This window comes from Haliotis rubra, unplaced genomic scaffold (genome assembly GCF_003918875.1).
Source record: "Haliotis rubra isolate DU_JTF1 unplaced genomic scaffold, ASM391887v1 Scf414, whole genome shotgun sequence".
Taxonomy (NCBI): Eukaryota; Metazoa; Mollusca; class Gastropoda; order Lepetellida; family Haliotidae; genus Haliotis; species Haliotis rubra.
Genome location: NW_025767096.1, coordinates 375716 through 395609, shown reverse-complemented (window position 1 = coordinate 395609; position 19894 = coordinate 375716). Strand labels below are relative to the sequence as shown.

Here is a 19894-nt window from a genome sequence, read left to right as displayed (position 1 = left end):
TCTGACCCACCAACTCTAAACTGCACTAGTTGCCTTCCCTTTGCAGCATGAACCTCCCAAGACTAACCCTTGTCCACTGCTGATGCAAGCTACATTCTTTTCTTCCATTATATTTCTCTTCAGGAAACTGGCAATGCAATCTACAAAGAATACAGTAAAACACTAGTCCCTTGCCAAGGGCTCCATTCCTTCATTGAAGACAGTGTATCTTATGGCTTTGGCATCTATTTTCGAGGTATTTCATCTTCATTTATCTGCTGTTTCATGTGCATCGCTTTCTCAAATTCATCGCACAGCAGTGAAACAGGAGTGGTTGTCTCAGTGAAAATCTGGGCTCTGTTCCCAACACAAATACAATGTGTGAAGATCATACTGGTTGCTCCAGCTACGACAGCGATGAAACACCCACGTCAATGTCAAAACGAAATGAAAAGAGAAATCAAACAGTATTTTACATATTTTATTTGCAAATTGCAACTTATATCCTAAAATTGAAATACTCACTGATTAAGGATTAATAATCTGAATCACAATTTACAAAAGTCTGAGTATTGTCTTGACAAGGAACCAGCAAAACAAAGAACGTAAAAAGTAAATCATGAAAAATAACGTCTCTCTTTCAGGCACACATCCTTCATTCAAGTCAGCAGGCTCCAGGCTATTTGCAGCGGAAGCTGTCAGTATCATGCAAATTATCTTTGTACAAGTAACATATTGACTCATTTGTGCGGTCACAGTACAGAGATCATCAACAATTTTCCTTCCCTAAATCTGGCCTTGATAGATAGCTTGACACCCAGAGGAACAATACTGTCTATCCGAGTACTAGAAAAGGGCATTCTCCCTGTTTAATATGTATACAATTTATAATGCCATAGAGTAGCAAAGAAACTAATTACATATAATACATTCTTTGTGAGTGTTTTCCTAAACAAGTACATGATTGAAAACGAATTTCCAGCAAAATGCGAAGCATGTCATTAAAATCTAAGACATGAATGATTGGTTTCACATTATATGTACATGTTCAAAAGTAAATAGACTATATACATGAGATTTCAGTATTCAGATTTCGTCAACATCGATTCTAATTTGATAAATGTTCAGGGAGAGTTCTCAGTAAAAACAGCTCACAAATTCAAAGGCTCTCGAGCATATACAGTCATCATACAATCTTTTTCAGAGACTACACATACACAAGGCAAAAGTCCATGTATATTTGACATCAAGAAGAAATTACACTTTAGCCCAAACAAATTTTCTCAAGCACTCTAAATATGTGACACATAACAACTGGATTGGAGTAGTGGTTAGTTGGTGGTGGCAGCGGCCTTCTCCCCATCAGGTGTGTTCTTCACCTTGTAGTCATTTAAAGCAGCCTTGATAGCATCTTCAGCCAACACTAAAATAACAACATATTTCAGTCAGTAAAAGAGTTGGATGTCATCTATCTAGAGTTCAACAGGCTGTATTTTAACCTCCTGCTATTTTATCACAAAATCTTTTCAGTATGTCAGAACATTTACAATATGAAATCAAATATTGTCATGTAATAATTGCTGATTCAGTCTGAGTGACACTACAGTATCAAATTCAGCATAACAATCAGAACAAGTATGGAAAAGTAGATAACCTACTGGAGCAGTGCAGCTTGACTGGTGGAAGAGACAGTTCCTTAGCTATGTCTGTGTTCTTAATCTTCAATGCTTGATCCAGCTGGAAAAAAACCACATCATGTGATGAGTATAGAAAGGTTGGAATGCCAGAACATGTTCAAATTACAACCAGCTGTCATAAATTAAAGGACCTGACAACATAATATGGAAATAGACTGGTTTATTTGTCATATTTTCATGTTCTTACAATAATATTTTTAGCAAACTCTTGTCCTTTATAACGCCAGTATACTGACGACATGGACCAAAGAGGACCACTTTCTTGTTTCACTTCAGTTGGCAACTTACAGTTTTCCCTTTGACCCATTCTGTAGCAAGAGAGCTTGAAGCTATTGCTGATCCACATCCGAAAGTTTTAAATTTTGCTTCAACAATCTTGCCATCATCATCAACCTTGATCTGCAAACACAGAACATAATATCACAGATTTTCATTTGGTCTTTTGAAGTTGATGCTGTAAGACCAAGAGTGTGATGCCCAATGTCAACAGTAAGCATGCAAGTTTCCAAGACGATACACAATGTGACACTTAAAACTTGACACTTGTTGTTGAACCAAAATTCCTAATATAAGTGAATGACTAACAGCAATATGACGTATACTAACATGTTTTAGATATGTGCGGTGAGAATGTCTAAATTGACGACTCTTGTATCTTGGTACAAAGATTCATGATGTATGTATAGTATGATGCATATTTTGTATACCTTGGACACCTGCTCCTGCTCCATTTGTACTGGAGGTAAATGCATATTGTAAATATGGTAAAGGTGATCATAGTTAACTGTTAACAAGGTTTAGGAAGAACACTTCACATTACCTGCAGTTTCATTACATCCCCACATGCTGGGGCTCCAACTAGGCCAGTTCCAACCTTCTTGTCAGCCTTATCCAAAGAACCAACATTTCTCGGATTTTCATAGTGGTCGATCACCTTCAAAGAAACAGTGCCCTTGTCATTTTCAAAACAATGAAATATTTTATCACATACTCTTCATTTTTGGCCGGTACCATTGTTACAGACAGCTATACAGACAAAGAGTCCATTGTGAAATTGTCATCATTAGACGTAATTGTCAGTGCACATACACATCAAAGTTCCTCAGTGTCCTGTTTAATAATGAAAGCCATCTCTTGTAAACACAGTATGAAACATGACCAAGATAGATTTCAGCTATGAATGACTAATTTGTGGTATGATTATTAGGGTCTATGACAAATGCCACCCGGACAAAAACCACCTAGGACAAATGCCACCCAGACAAAAGCCACCTGGATAAATGCCACCCAAATAAAAATAAAAACCACCAACACAATATTATGTTTCCCAGATGTACTTGCATGATAATTCATTTTCATTTACATACTTTCATTATTGCTTTCATTCTTATCTTTTTTCATTTTTCATTCACACTTTTATTAATATTGCTTTCATACTCCTGCGATGAAACATATTCAACTTGGTTGTGCACATTGGAAGTGAAATGGTCAGTTTGTTAGTTATTTGCTTTATTTGGGAAATTTGAATGGGAGGCAAAAGTACCAAAATTAAAAAGGTAAAAAATATGAAATAGGTAAAGAGTAATAGAGATTTGGAATTTATTAGAATTGTAGTGTAATAATTGGTTATTGTTATTATTATTGTATTTTTTTGCAACCGACGTTTAAAAACATTTATTATGTTAATAATGATAAACACACAAAAGGTTAAAAAATGAAGTTGATAAAAAGAGAGAATTCTTTTGAATTAATCTGGGATTTGCTAGAATGTGCATTTAACAGTTAACATTGTTGAGGTACTGTTTTTATGTTTATTGTTATTGTTTAAAAACATATTTATTAAGTGAATAATGATGAACATATAAAAGGTTAAAAGATGAAGTTGATAAAAAGAGAGAACTCATTTGAAAAGTTAAAAGAACATATACATATTTATAACAATTTTTAAAATGGTAAAAAGTGGAATTATTATGTTATTGTTTTTGTTGCTAGATTGTTTGATATAATTTTGTATGAATGAGATATTTAGTGAGAGGTTTAATTAATTTGGGGTTTGTTAGAATGTGCTTGAGATCAGAAGGGTTAGCATTGTTGAGGTACTGTTTGAAAGCATTGGTAAATGGGGTTCTTTGTTTATTATATTTTGAGCAGTAAAAGATAGTGTGGGCTATTGGTTCAGGAATTTGGCAAGTGATACATTTGCCCTTTGGATGAAGGTTGATTTTGTGTAGATAGTGATTAACATTGCAATTTGCTAGTCTTAGTCTGGTTATGGCAACATCAATTTGGCGTGTTTGGTGATAATTTTTACAGTTTGTATTTAGTGTTTGTTGAATTTGGTAGAGTGGATAATTTTTTTTTGAGTGGAGTCCAAGTTTGGCAGCTTGGTCTGCCATTTCGTTGCCACGGACTCATGTGACGGTATGACGGTACATCGATATGTGACGGGACCCAGATAAAATGTATTTGATTATTTTTATTTTGGTGGTATAGTATTCTTCTGTATATCATATAACATCTCCTCTTACTGCTACTCCAATGGGCTAAGTAGTTTCCTTAACCAAAGGATTTATTCTTTTTATAAATACACCGGTTAATGCCATTTAATACAACATTCAGACTGACTTATAGTGAACCCAAGCTCACAACCCTCCCGAAGACTTCCCATGTGCTTAGTTAGCCTTACTTTCAAAACAATGCTATTATAACAGGCTTCTCACCAAATTCAAGGTCAAACTATTTCTTTGGAAAGGTCACATGCAACCAAAAATCAAACATAATTAAAACACAATTATCACTTATTCATGACATATAATATACATTGCTGGTTATGAAAAACATATAAACAAAATTATAAGCCGTACAATCGCGAAATCAAAAGTGCAATATTGTGTACTTGGGTTTACTTCCCCAAAAGCAGCAGCGGGATACCGAACCCAGTCAGAGCAGGTGGGTGTGCACTCAAGTGTAACGGCTGGTTCATTTGCAGATGCCCTCACGGCTCATTGTGTGTGTATAATATAGAGATGTTGGGTTTTGTAAATACATGCTCATTTTTTGTGCATAACATTTTGCAATCAACAGACATCATAACATGTCATGTGTATAAGTATCACACCTGCCTGTCTGTGTAATTACATAATGTGACAGAGACCGAACTTCGGGCCATTAATCAATGCATTTTGTTTATGGTGTATAGCCTAATTGGTGTTAAGTTCAAATTGCATGTGGTCAGTGATTGAAGTTGTGTAATGAATATGGTCATTAGCAGACAGGCAGGCAGACACATAGGTGTCAATAAAACAGACATTGAGTTTTGTCTGTGACAACGACATATCTATATCACAGTTAGAAATTCTGTCAGCGTTAAATAATGACATTGCTTTTTAAGTATCGAACTGAGAAAGTGACTCGGTAAGAAGAGCGTGTGGTGAAATAGACAAATGAAATTATATAAACAGTTAATCTACTGTCATAACATATATAAAAGCTCGCACCTGTGAAATATCAACAAAACATTAGAAAAATAGCTCACACCAAAGCCTTCACTGAGTATTCACCGGACAACCCACTTCCAAGCTGCGCGAACCTATTTCACTGCGCATGCGTGCTATGAAGCGCAGCCCAGCTGTTGAAACCCGTTTTTCCCGGGAAATATAGTCGGGGAAAATTAGTAAATCGTTTGAACTCCGATTTAGCGTTTTTTTTTCATCATCGTGTTATTTTTCAACTTTATAAGTTGAATTTGCATTTTGATGATTTGTTTGGTAAGTCAATACCGAAGGTATCAGAATCTGCAAAGTTGTGTTTTACATTGCATGTGACCTTTAAATCAAATTTGTCATCCATTTATGTTAACATTTTTTAAAAATCAACATTACTATGAAATCAACATTACTATGAAATCAAAATTTTACATCAAAATCAACTTTTTTTTATCAAAGTGAATATTTCCTTCAAGAAATCAAATTATTCATCAAAGTCTACATAATTTTACAACAAAATCAACATTAAAGTCAATAAGGCTGGTAATTGTCCTCTCTGTAATGGTAAAATAACTGGGTGGCTTTTGTCCTAGGTGGCATTTTGTCCAGGTGGCATTTGTCCGGGTGGATTTTGTCCTGCTCCCGATTAATAACAGCTTTTCTAACAACATTCCAGCAGTACACCAAAAAGGTCACATTCATTTATAGGTCACATGCAACCAAAAAATCAAACATAATCAAAACACAATTATCACTTATTCATGACATATAATATACATTGCTGATTATGAAAAAACATATAAACAAAATTATAAGCGTACAATCGCAAATCAAAAGTGCAATATTTTGTACTCGGGTTTACTTCCCAAGAAACGAAGCAGCCGGGATACCGAACCCAGTCAGAGTGGGTGGGTGTGCACTCAAGTGTAATGGCTGGTTCATTTGCAGATGCCCTCACGGCTCATTGTGTGTGTATATATAGAGATGTTGGGTTTTGTAAATACATGCTCATTTTTTGTGTATAACATTTTGCAATCAACAGACATCATAGCATGTCATGTGTATAAGTATCACACCTGCCTGTCTGTGTAATTACATAATGTGACAGAGACCGAAATCGGGCCATAAATCAATGCGTTTTGTTTATGATGTATAGCCTGATAGGTGTTAAGTTCAAATTGCATGTGGTCAGTGATCGAAGTTGTGTATTGAATAGTGTCATTAGCAGAGAGGCAGGCAGACATATAGATGTCAATAAAACAGACATTGAGTTTGTCTGTGACGACGACATACCTATATCACAGTTAGAAATTCTGTCAATGCTAAATAAGGACATTGCTTTTAAGTATCGAACTAATAAATTGACTGCTTTAAGAAGAGCGTGTGGTGAAATAACAAATGAAATTATATAAACAGTTAAATCGGTAATCTACTGTCATAACATATAAAAAGCTCGCGCCTGTGAAATATCAACAAAAAATTAGAAAAATAGCTCACACCAAAGCCTTCACCGAGTATTCACCGGACAACCCGCTTCCAAGCTGCGCGAACCTATTTCACTGCGCATGAGCTATGAGCACAGCCCAGCTGTTGAAATCACTTTTTCCCCCAAGCGCTGGCGGAAAATTAGTGAATCGTTTGAACTCCGATTTCGCGCAGTTTTTTTCATCGCGTTATTTTTCAACTTTAGACGCTGAATTTGCATTTTTGATGATTTGTTTCGGTAAGTCCACACCGAAAGGTATCAGAATCTGCAAAGTTGTGTTTTACGTTGCATGTGACCTTTAAGAGATATTGCAATACATATTGCAATTTATTGACTTCCAGGCAATGGTTTACATGTAAATAAATGATATAGAGCCTTAAGGTGGAATGTTTAATTGAAGTCTTGAAACAAAGTTTTGCGAACATAATGATAAAGGTAATAGTATGTAGTGGTAAGACGATTCATCGATACGCATCGATGCATCGATCCATGGGCCACCGATACAGTGAATGGATACAAAGTTTTACATTGCAGTATATCCCGATACGATACTTCAAATGGGCCATGATACATCGATGTTTTACTTTGAATATTGCTGAATCACGATATCTGTCAAGAAAGACTTACTTTTGTTTGATGACTAAAATATATGCATACTTATTTTCCCTTCATAAGTTTCTCGGAAATCCTTGCGTCAGGAACTGTGTCAAACATAGCGGTTGCATTTTATTAACATTCACAAAGTCTGTGTGTAAACTTAATTATCTCATTTCCGAATGAACATTGAAAAACGCTGGTGGAATTTGGCGAAATACTTTTAAATGGTTTTGTTTTGATCTTAAGGTGTTTTATAGTTGATGTTAGAATTAAAGATTTTAGTATCGTGATACATATCATATCGCCACCCTTATATCAGGATTTGTATCGTATCGCAGCTTCAGTGCACAATACTTTGGTAATATATCATCGTGACTAAAAGTTTAGTATCATGATGTATCGTATCGCAGGTTGTATGCCAATACCAGCACTAATCATGCTAATAGTATGGCATGATTTCCATGGTCAGTGTTGTTTGCTTCAACAGAATGCACTTCAATGCAGTATGTATTATTGTTACTGTATGTCAGTGATTCATTCAGATTCAACTACAATATAAACATATGTTAACATGAACTATTGCAAAATGAAACAAAAACTTGATTTAGGTGAACTACTTGAGCTTAAACTCTCATGTGACCTCCAATAACTAAGACCCTTGACTAGAATGTCATTATACAGTCCTACAAAATTTATAAGAGGCCTTTATGATAAATTGATAACGTCACTCAGAGCCAGAGGCTCTACTAGTAAGTCCAAATAAACAATTGGTCCATTTGAAGCCACTTAATTCCTCCAAAAGGTCACATATGAAACCATTCAAACCCACAAAACTTTAAGCATTTGGTGGAATATTTGGCACTTTTGGAGCCACTTGTCAAGCTACTTCCACTTGTAAAATGCTACATGAAACCAACAGAAATAAAAGTATATTTGGCACTTTTAGAGCACATTTTGTTACTATAGAAATCAAGGGCAGATAAAACAACGGAAATTACTCTGCATGGCCCAATATATTGCAGAATCTGAACCATATGGCGATAATCGTATCGTGAGATACTGTACCGGTATATACCGGTAATATTGCACAGCCCTAGTGTTTACAAACTTTAATTACTTTTTGATTTCCAATGGCGACCTGCAAGAATCTAGTTTGACAATTCCATGCCAAAACACATGCATTCTTCCGTGAATCATTACTCAAATACCAAGGAGCACAATCTGAGTTTTGATTTTCTCATCCCTCCAATATCAGCCATTACATCATGTCAAAAGATAACCTGTAACCATGATACTATTAACATATTACTTTAGGAGATCTTTAGCATTGAAGCATGGTACTAGTGACCAGTGGATGCTTGACTGTAAAAACAGTGCGGGAAAGTGGCACGACTTTGCTGCTAGTCTACAGGATGATTAGTTTAGCCAGGTAAGGTATACCTTGGTAGGAACACGACGTTTAGCTGGCTGAACTACAGCCCCAGTACAGGGTGATGAAATGCTCTATTCTATATAGATCAACTGGTCTTTTCATAACACCACTGTTGAGGTGCCAGTTACGTCGCAGCTACTTGCTTTTACTTAGCATAGCTGTCAGTGTCACATTAAACTACATCTGAATGGTAACCGAATTTAGCCGAGTGATCATGACGTTTTTTTGTTTTTCAATGAAGTAGAACATGTGGGTTACACAACGACTTTTTTTTGCTCATATATTACGACTATAATCACGTGCATGTTAAATCTGTAAAATGTGCAAGAGTTCAAACTGTTATTGAAATCCGTTCTTACATTCTTATGATAAAGTGCAACCGGGGTGGCATCAAACACAGACTTCAACGAATTCCCCAAACGAGACGTTACTCTGAACAGCGCCATGTTGGTTGTTTACGGAATAACTCATACATTCATCCGCAAAGGTTAGTGATAAAGAACATGAATAATGAGAATATTATATCATGTTAAACATCGTAGAATAAAGCATTATATTTATTGATTCAAACATTTTGAACCAAAACCCTTCTTTATTACTGCTTATTCGAGTTATATTTAGGTACTATTTTTAATGCGTTACGTGTTCCGAAAAGGTAGTAATGCGGTGCTTATTAAAAGTTGAAATGCGTTAAGTTACGGAAATGATCTAACAAAAACTAACTTGCTTGGTATTATTTCTGAAGATATTGATTTGTTTATTTACATAAAAACACAAGTATGACATCATCATAGTCAAATGAATGAATATTGCCGTATTAAGATGTAGCTTACAATACTGAGCACTCATTGTACGTGATTAATATATTTCACATTTTAATAAAATCATGACAAATAACAACAAATCGAGTGTCAAGCACGTGTTTCTTGTCATTATAGGAGGGGATTTTTTTGTTTGTCGTTATCGGATGTGGACTACACAAAACTGACGACACCAAAACAACCCAGGGTGCACGTTTCTCTGTCTTTAAGCAGATGACAAGTGTGCCAGGTTGTGCTTTCGATCGCATACCTGTGCTAACTACGATGCAGGAAGTTGTTTGACAGCCACACTTAGCCTTCAGGGAACATACGGCGCATTATATGCAGCGAATGAACATGGTGTAATCTTATCTACATAACTTGCATCATGATTACCGTGAATGTGAAATTTCACAGCAATTGTGCAGTTCTTGTTGAAATTAACCCCGACAGCAGCTTGCATGAAATCAAAAGAGAAATATCAAAGAAGGTCAATTTGCCACTGGAAGAAGTCAAGATTATATTTGGGGGGAAAATTGCTGACGGACGATTGTGTGTTTCAAGTGAGCATCCTTACTTTAATTGTCTGAACAACATGTCTTCACTTTTCGTAGGTGTGACATGGATGAGTGAGTACTTCATCCATGTGCAGGGGCAGTGGGGTAGCCTAGTGGTTAAAGCGTTTGCCTGTCATGCTGAAGACCCGGGTTTGATACCCCAAATATTGAAGCCTAGTTCTGGTGTCATCCGCCGTGATAATGCAGGAATATTGCTCAGGTCGTGCTTTTAAATTGTGCTCAGAGAATCCCAATCCAATTTGAAAGACTGCTGTCATGGTATTCCCTCCTCCATTTAAATAATACCAACTGAGTCATGGGATCAGAATACATGGGGTCAGGGCTCTGGAGGATTTCCTGCAATATACAGAGAACAGGCTTGCTATTATTTTTGGAGGCAGCTTAGGAGGGGAAAGGATGGAATCAAAGAGGGATATTGAGGAAGAGGTGATACCTCAAAACCACAAGTACCATGCTTCTTGTCTGAAGCGACTAACAGGATTGAGTGGTCAGGCTCGCTGGCTTGGTTGATGCGTGTCATCGTATCCTTATTGTAAGGACAGATGCTCATGCTGTCAGTGACTGGATTTTATGGCCAAAACTCAGTTGTTTGCAGACCACCATCACATAACTGATGTATTACTGAGTTTTAACAACAAACAAATAAACAAATAGATAATGTGTAACTTCCTAATTTTATGATCCACCAAAGACTGAAATGTCATGTTGATATGATAAAAACTACTACAAAGTCATATGTTAACATAAGATTTTAGTTAGAAATGTTTTATCATTCAGGATTTGGATTTTGGTGATCAAAGCACTCTCCATATCTTCAGACAGATATCAGGGAGTGAAAAAACTCTGACATCAGAAGGTAAGATATATTTGCACTGTTGAGAGTTAACCGCAGTCAGTTAACCAAGCGGTTATTTGATCAAGGTTTCAGCCACTTGAGGTTTCACAAGAACAGTTTGCTTATGTCTACACAGACTAAGGACTGCTTCAGGATCCAGTGTAGTTAACCAGGCTTGCCTCTGAGACCTTTATCCAGTTAGGTTACTGAAGTGAGTTTTGCCATTGTGTAAACTTAGGGACCATTCATAATTTATGGCTAGGGTGGGGTGATGATTTTTATGGAGAAGCATGTACAGTGTGAATGACCCCCCCTAAAATTTATGTACAAAGTAAGTGAACCCCCTGCATGTCATGTACAAAATCAATGACACCCCCTCCCCTTCCCATAATTTTTTAAGCATAATTTTTGAATAATATTTAGGTACAAAATTGCTGCCCCCCCCACCCCCTCCACACACACCCTAGTAGATGTGTACAAAATTGATGACCCCGCCTACCTCCCCAGAACAAAATGGGTGACCCCCTTAAAATCATGATCATCATCATTTTTATTTACATCTGTGTAATATTTTCTATATTTTACACAATAGAAATACATTGTTTTATCAAACAGAAGGGTAATGTAGTGTTTTATCTCACACCATGATAATATAATGGTTTATCTTGCAGCAAGCGAGGAAAGAGAGCTCAAGAACCAGTACTATGTGTACTGTAAGGAATGTAGATCAATACAGCCAGGCAAGCTTAGGGTCAAATGTGCTACATGCCAGGATGGGGCCTTTGTTCTCAGCAGGGTCAGTATGAAATATGTATTTTTGACAACAACTAACTTAGTGGCATTGTTTCTCTTACCTCTTGTGTAAGGAATCCAGGTTAGAACTGGTCCTCACCAACCCAAGCTGGTCATAAAGGGCAACTAAATGGGTGTCAGTGGCAAATATATTGCTCATAATATCAATCACTGTTCCGTCTCGTCCTCCCTCAGTCTTTGCTTATATATGAAGCTGTCATACTGCTACCTATTAAATAACAAACAAACAATCTAGTTGTCATGGTTACATGCTGATAAAAGTGTAGGTACAGTACAACATTAGGCTTTAACATATTGTTTGACAATCCCATCAGTTACTTGTCTTAGAGCTGAAAATCCTAAACTGTGTATTGTCAGGACCCCGAGGGCTGGAGCGATGTGTTGCAGTCAAGGAGCATGGGTGGGGAGTGTCGGAATGATGGCTGTGAAGGGACAACTGCGGTAAGTGATTTCTGGAAAGTTCCTTTCAGACTTACCACCACATGACATCACACACACCAGACTTTAGGTTGCTCTGCCCAGAGAAGCTGAGGCCATAAAATAAAAATTGGAAGGTGCAGACCTGAAAATGAATTTTCATTTTCTTAAAAGCTGACCTTTCTCATCTGTGTTGGTGGGATCAGCATAAATTACTGTAAGGTTTTTGTTCATTTAGGTATTTATGTGATGTGAAGGATTGGCTGGTCAGGTTACCAGAGACACAAGTATTTGAAGAGTCCCTGTGACTGAGCATATTCTAAGGGATGTTTCTGATAGTCAGTTGGTTATTACACAGCTGAATGGACCATGTCAAGGAAGATAGCTTCAGTTGTGTGTTCCAGCAGCTTCTGTTGGTTACGGGGGCATCATGTCTGAGTTTATGATATCATTTCAGGAGTTTGTGTTCAAATGTGGCAAGTCCCACGCTGATGGCATATCAGCTGTCGTTCTACGACATGTCCGACCAAACAGACGGGAGGTTGAGTGCATTACCTGTGCAGATGTGAGGTAACTGGATCATGGTCTGGGTGGTGATTTAAGTGGTCTGCCTTTTTCGGAATGTCTTAAAAGCTGTGTTTGCAAATTGATTGAAGTATACTACTCAAAAGGGGTAAAAAAGCATGTAATTCATTCATATCACTATAGTAGCATAGTGGTTAATGTGTTCGCTCATTATGCCAAAGATCCAGGTTCGATTCCCCACATGGGTAAGATGTGTGAAGCCCATTTCTGGTGTCCCCCCACCATGATATTACTGTAATATTGCTAAAAGCGGCGGCGTAAAACCAAAAATCACTCACTCATGTTATGCCATGACTGATAAACTATAGCAATATGAAAGGATCAGATTATCTTTGACTTGTTTTGAGTACCGTAGTATATCTCAAACGTGTTACTGGTGAGGCAGGTCAGGAGCTGTTCAGTATTACTGCTATGTTCTAACATTAATTAAATTGTGATGGTTGGGAGGGTTAGGTCTCCCAACATCAAATCTTAAATAATTATTCAAAATATACTGGAATGAGAAATCAGTCTGAAAAACATTCCCAAGCATAGCAGAACTGATGATGTAATCATGGCATTATTTGACAAATGGCGAGGGTACACATATGGAGTTCCAAGGTTGGAATTGCCCCCTTCGACCTATACTGGTGGTTGGAGGCTGGTTGTTGATCCAACTCAAGGACTTTGTTGATGACATTCATTGACAGCATAGATCGTTGCTTTCAATATCCACAGCTGGGTTATGTGGTCCAGACTGGATTATTTACAGGCAACTGTATTACAGCTGGGATATTGCTAAGTGAAGTGTCCAACAGTTTTCCTTTGTATGATTATGATGTTTAAAACAGAAATACTTCTGCAGATCTCCTGTGCTGGTGTTCCCCTGTGAGTCAGGACACGTGATGTGCATCGAATGCTTCAAAATATATGGAATCACCCAGTTGAGTGAACGCAGGTTCATTAAGCACCCAGAGCATGGGTACACCCTGCCTTGCCCAGGTTAGTAAAACATTCAGGGCTAAATACACTCTACCATGGCCAGGTTAGTTAAACAGTAGACACAAGGTACACCCAGCCTTGCCCTGTCAGTAAAACATTCAGGGCTAAATACACCCTACCATGGCCAGGTTAGTTAAACAGTAGACACAAGGTACACCCAGCCTTGCCCTGTTAGTAAAACATTCAGGGCTAAATACACCCTACCTTGGCCAGGTTAGTTAAACAGTAGAGACAAGGTACACCCAGCCTTGCCCTGTCAGTAAAACATTCAGGGCTAAATACACCCTACCATGGCCAGGTTAGTTTAACAGTAGACACAAGGTACACCCTGCCTTGCCCTGTTAGTAAAACATTCAGGGCTAAATACACTCTACCATGGCCAGGTTAGTTTAACAGTAGACACAAGGTACACCCAGCCTTGCCCTGTAGACACAAGGTACACCCTGCCTTGCCCTGTTAGTAAAACATTCAGGGCTAAATACACTCTACCATGGCCAGGTTAGTAAATCAGGCAAGACAAGATACACCCAGCCTTGCCCTGTAGAGACAAGGTACACCCAGCCTTGCTCTGTAGAGGCAAGGTACAGGTCAGATAAACATGCATGTTGAGATATACCCTGCCACTCCTGGTCAGTGAATCACCCAGGGCACTGTAACTTCAGTACATTAGATATATGGGCAGCATTTTTATTTTTTGTGTTTCTCATCGACCGACTGACCCTTCTAAAAATTTTTTGCTGACCTTCCCCAAATTCTTCATCTTTTATTTTTCATTCCAACACCGCCGACTCGAACCTAAAACATACTGCCTTGTCATATAAATGTTTAAGTAATAAGAATTTCAATAAATGAGAATCAAGAACATTATTCAGATAATTTTGGCTTTATTAAGTTGGGGTTTTTTACCGACCGACTGACCCATGTTCAGAATTCGACTGACCCATGGTGACTTACGTGAAACACATTAAAAAGAAATGATGCCCTCTTCTTGACCAAATACGATCCTCCCAACCACAGTAACCAGGTGTTGTATCAGACCTGGTATGTTTCAGCTGGCTGTCCCAGCTCGGAGATCCAGGAGAGCCACCATTTCCACCTACTGGGAGATGAGCAGGTGAGAGGGGTTTGTCTTACCTGGGTGAGAGGTTCATGTTGCCTGGGTGAAAGGGGTGTTCGTGTTACCTGGGTTAGCGGTTTGTGTTACCTGGGTGAGGGGTTTGTGTTACCCTGGCAAGAGGGGTTCATGTTACCTGGGTGAGGGGTTCATGTTACCCAGGTGAGAGGGGTTCATGTTTCCTGGGTGAGGGGTTCGTGGTTACCCAGGTGAGAGGGGTTCATGTTACCTGGGTGAGGGGTTCATATTACCTGGGTGAGAGGGGTTCATGTTAACTGGGTAGGAGGGATTCATGTTACCTGTGTGAGAGGGGTTCATTTTCAATTGATATCAAGAATGAGATTTTGGGATCGTGTTCTAACCCAGACGCCTTACAGGGAAACAGGGAATGTAGTGGGTCAGTTTCTGACATGGTTTACACTGCTGTATACAATTAGTTATATGTGGCCCCAGCAGAAAGGAAGTGTTTAAAATATTCATTTCACCATTATCTACTTATAAAAATGTATCAAAATGTTGCAGTATGAACGGTTCAACACGTTCGCTACAGAAGAGTATGTACTACAAGATGGTGGCGTGCTGTGTCCAGGACCAGGATGTGGGATGGGCTTCGTCCTTGACACAGCGGGGAGGAAAGTCACCTGTGTTGCCAAGGACTGCATGGTAAACATGTCATGTCCTAATTGATGATGATGTTTTTAGGTCTACTGCTTTCCTTGTTGCAGTAACAAGTTGTGCAAAATGTCGAACAGCAGTGGTATTTACCAGGTGTTGTCAGACCTTTAATCAAACAGCAGGCAAATTGTTACAATGTCATGGACAGTGCCCCAGTTCAGGAACTATGTCCCTGACCGTTTATCATCTTTCCACTTGACATAGGTACAGTGTTTGAGTCCCATTTATCATACCCTTTGCCATACTATTGCTGGAATGTATCTACAACTCACTCACTCACTACTCACTCACTCACTCACTCACTCACTCACTCACTCACTCACTCACTCACTCACTCACTCACTCTCACTCTCTCTCTCTCTCTATCTCACTCACTCACTCTATGTCTCTCTCTCTCACCCACTCACTCACTCACTCTCATGTTACAGATGACATTTTGTCGTGACTGCAAGAATGAGTACCATGACGGGCCTTGTGATGTCAACCCTCTCCTCACACTCTCACCTCTGGTAAGTAACAATGAGAATAACGCCAGTGACAGGACATTTTTAAGAACATCCGACCCCTTTCTTTAAAGTGGTTGTGTTTTAGCCCTGCTAACTTTTATACTCAGCACTGATATACTGTTATCTTACAGAAACAACAGCACTGATACACTGTTATCTTACAGAAACAACACTGATACACTGTTATCTTACAGAAACAACAACACTGATACACTGTTATCTTACAGAAACAACACTGATACACTGTTATCTTACAGAAACAACAACACTGATACACTGTTATCTTACAGAAACAACAGCACTGATACACTGTTATCTTACAGAAACAACAGCACTGATACACTGTTATCTTACAGAACAACAGCACTGATACAACTGTTATCAACACTGATACACTGTTATCTTACAGAAACAACAACACACTGATACATACATCTTACAGAAACAACAGCATCTTACAGAAACAACAGCACTGATACACTGTTATCTTACAGAAACAACAGCACTGATACACTGTTATCTTACAGAAACAACAGCACTGATACACTGTTATCTTACAGAAACAACAGCGCCTGATACACTGTTATCTTACAGAAACAACACTGATGCACTGGAACAACAGCACTGATACACTGTTATCTTACAGAAACAACAGCACTGATACACTGTTAGGACTGGGAGACAGATGATACTGTGATATCTTGAAACAACAGCACTGATACACTGTTATCTTACAGAAACAACAGCACTGATACACTGTTATCTTACAGAAACAACAACACTGATACACTGTTATCTTACAGAAACAACAGCACTGATACACTGTTATCTTACAGAAACAACAACACTGATACACTGTTATCTTACAGAAACAACAGCACTGATACACTGTTATCTTACAGAAACAACAGCACTGATACACTGTTATCTTACAGAAACAACACTGATACACTGTTATCTTACAGATACACTGTTATCTTACAGAAACAACAGCACTGATACACTGTTATCTTACAGAAACAACAGCACTGATACACTGTTATCTTACAGAAACAACAGCACTGATACACTGTTATCTTACAGAAACAACACTGATACACTGTTATCTTACAGAAACAACAGCACTGATACACTGTTATCTTACAGAAACAACAACACTGATACACTGTTATCTTACAGAAACAACAACACTGATACACTGTTATCTTACAGAAACAACAGCACTGATACACTGTTATCTTACAGAAACAACAACACTGATACACTGTTATCTTACAGAAACAACAACACTGATACACTGTTATCTTACAGAAACAACAACACTGATACACTGTTATCTTACAGAAACAACAACACTGATACACTGTTATCTTACAGAAACAACAGCACTGATACACTGTTATCTTACAGAAACAACAACACTGATACTAATGGACGTTAAGGTTGTGTAAGCATATCTAGAGAGTAAGAACAGATTGGAGTTAGAGGTAGATACATGCAAAGAGATGGATTATCAGGACTGATCTGAAAGAAGCCAAGGAGGGAGACTGCCTGATGATACATCTTGACAGCAAGGTTGTTATATGATACACAGTACATGATATCTTGCCATTTGTATTGGGACTTCCTACTGTAGTAGTAGAAGTGAGTGAGTGAGTGAGTTTAGTTTTACACCGCACTCAGCAATATTCCAGCTATATGGCGGCGATCTGTAAATAATCGAGTCTGGACCAGACAATCCAGTGATCAACAACATGAGCAGCGATCTGCGCAATTGGGAACGGATCCCAGATAGCATTCAGACGTTGGGCCAACATCTGAATGCTATCTGGGATGACATGTGTCAACCAAGTCAGCGAGCCTGACCACCTGATCCCGTTAGTTGCCTCTTACGACAAGCATGGGTTACTGAAGATCTATATTCTAGCCCGGATCTTCATGGGTCCAGTAGAAGTGACTTTGGTGTGGAGGATTGTTTCAGTGTTTGGTGACTGTCTCTCCAGGACTACTTGGTGGACCCACTCCAGGCTGACGGTCTCGGTGGGAGGACCAGTCTCGAACGCTGATAGACCGCACCACCAAGCCCTGTCCAAAGTGTGGCTCCAGGACTGAGAGAAACGGTCAGTCACGGTCTCAGAAGTCTACATCAGTATGTTTAGAAATTCAAGTCAAATGTTAGTCAGTCCATACTTGCCACCACAATGGCAAGAGACATATGTAGTAAGGGGAAGCATCTTTAATGATCTTATGTAAGTCGAATACCTATAACATAAGTACACAGAAAATAATCGTCATCTTCTCATGCCTTTTTAAATTCTGGGTCAGAATTGGTGGTGGTATAATTCTTTATCTGTAAGAGAGACATTGTATCCAAAGAGTATTGCTCATGCTATCGACCACTAAATCACACAGACCCTAAACCTTTCAGGTTTTTTGTGTAGTTCTGGTGTTGCTGAGTGTGGGAGTAGGTCAGAAGTCACCTCTCTCCCTGCTATTGTCTTTCACAAACATGGCCTGTTACACTCTGTTACACTGTTACTCTCTGTGACGCTCTGTGAAACTCCGTCACACTGTGTTATGCTCTGTTACAGGTGGTTGTATGCACATGCTGTGTCCACGGTGCGGGGAAGACTGGTGCTGGGTGTGCAACAAGGTGTGGGATCGGGACTGCCAAGGCCAGCACTGGTTTGGATAGTGTGCATATCCTTCCAGATAGTGATTACAATAATAATATACAGGATATACAATTCGGGAAGAAACCTCCTATATTTTCATACACTCTGAACCTCCACCATTCATATGTATAAATGATATTGATGTCATGTTGATATATGTGTGAAATATTCCAGAGACCTGCTGAAATGGTATTTGATGGCTATGTTGTATGTGATGTCAAGAGTGAGATGCTATGCTGTTGCCATTGGAAACTCACAAAACATGATATTCACGGCTAGATTTAAGCATTTAGAACTTGCACTGGTGCAGCCTGAAACTGCAAAATGCAACCTCATACTTATACCGGTACCAACTGGCACCCACTGCATGTTTTTATTTTTGCTGCTCAAAGAACACAGACTTCAGTTTGAAAACAGAATGGCAAGGAAATGACTTGGAGCAGTGACTCTGATGGCTGCATGGACAGTAAGACCATGACCGTTAGTGTTCATATGATGGAATTTTATTAAGTTAGATAAAGTGACCTCATCAGACTCTTACTAATTTTGTCTCAGCACCAGATGCAAACTGTTTTTGTCTGGTGCTACAAGGTTAATACCAGTTGGAAGTAGGTTTCCTGTTTTTAAATCAAGCCCTGATATCTGTTTCAGTTTCTACTATCAGCATGGTGATCTCACTCTGTACACAAAAATAGACAGTATTCTTCAGGAAGTTAACATGGGAAAGTATTTTTAGATGTCTTTTACATATAGAAATATATGGTAAGTGATGCTCAGGTTTATTCATGGGCCATGTTTCACAAAGCAATATTGGAGTTACGACCATCATAAGCAAATGTTAAAGTACAGTAGAACATGCTTATAGCGAACACGGATATAGCGTACAGACGGATATAGCGAACAAATTTAAAAGTCCTGTCAACAGTCCTTTATAATATCATTAAAATTATACGTGAATAACGAACTCGTGAGTAGCAAATTAACGGCTATAGCGAACTGATTTACTACCCCCCAAGACCCAATTAACGACGTGATTAGTGAACTCACTCAGTGTCAGCTCAGCCACTTAGCGGTACAGTATACATCAATCTTGTTGGCGGTGAATCAACATTGTTTGATGGTCATTAATTAATTAACAAAACAAACATATCGTGTTTAACCCATTCAACTTACGCCAGGCGAATAATCGGCCACAGCGTTATGAAAAGCGAAGTTTTTCGTTGGCCGAGGGCGGTATCC

The 19894-nt window shown here is 38.6% G+C and overlaps 2 protein-coding genes across 2 annotated transcripts; one reads left to right on the top strand and one right to left on the bottom strand.

Moving 5' to 3' along the window:
- Window positions 1-446: 446 nt before the first annotated feature.
- LOC124288288 (iron-sulfur cluster assembly scaffold protein IscU-like) lies at window positions 447-9150 on the bottom strand. Its single transcript, XM_046724804.1, has 5 exons — window positions 9036-9150; window positions 2497-2610; window positions 1965-2075; window positions 1638-1716; window positions 447-1402 (listed from the first exon to the last, which is right to left on the bottom strand). Exons 1-5 carry the CDS (start codon window positions 9120-9122, stop codon window positions 1311-1313), a joined length of 483 nt encoding a protein of 160 aa, XP_046580760.1. The 5' UTR covers window positions 9123-9150; the 3' UTR covers window positions 447-1310.
- Window positions 9151-9571: 421 nt separating this feature from the next.
- LOC124288282 (E3 ubiquitin-protein ligase parkin-like) lies at window positions 9572-19495 on the top strand. Its single transcript, XM_046724795.1, is given in 12 exon segments — window positions 9572-10039; window positions 10832-10910; window positions 11561-11685; window positions 12060-12143; window positions 12577-12689; window positions 13549-13685; window positions 14738-14799; window positions 15322-15462; window positions 15903-15983; window positions 17984-18019; window positions 18022-18100; window positions 18572-19495. Coding segments are annotated over 12 exon segments (1143 nt in total). The 5' UTR covers window positions 9572-9937; the 3' UTR covers window positions 18676-19495.
- Window positions 19496-19894: the final 399 nt, after the last annotated feature.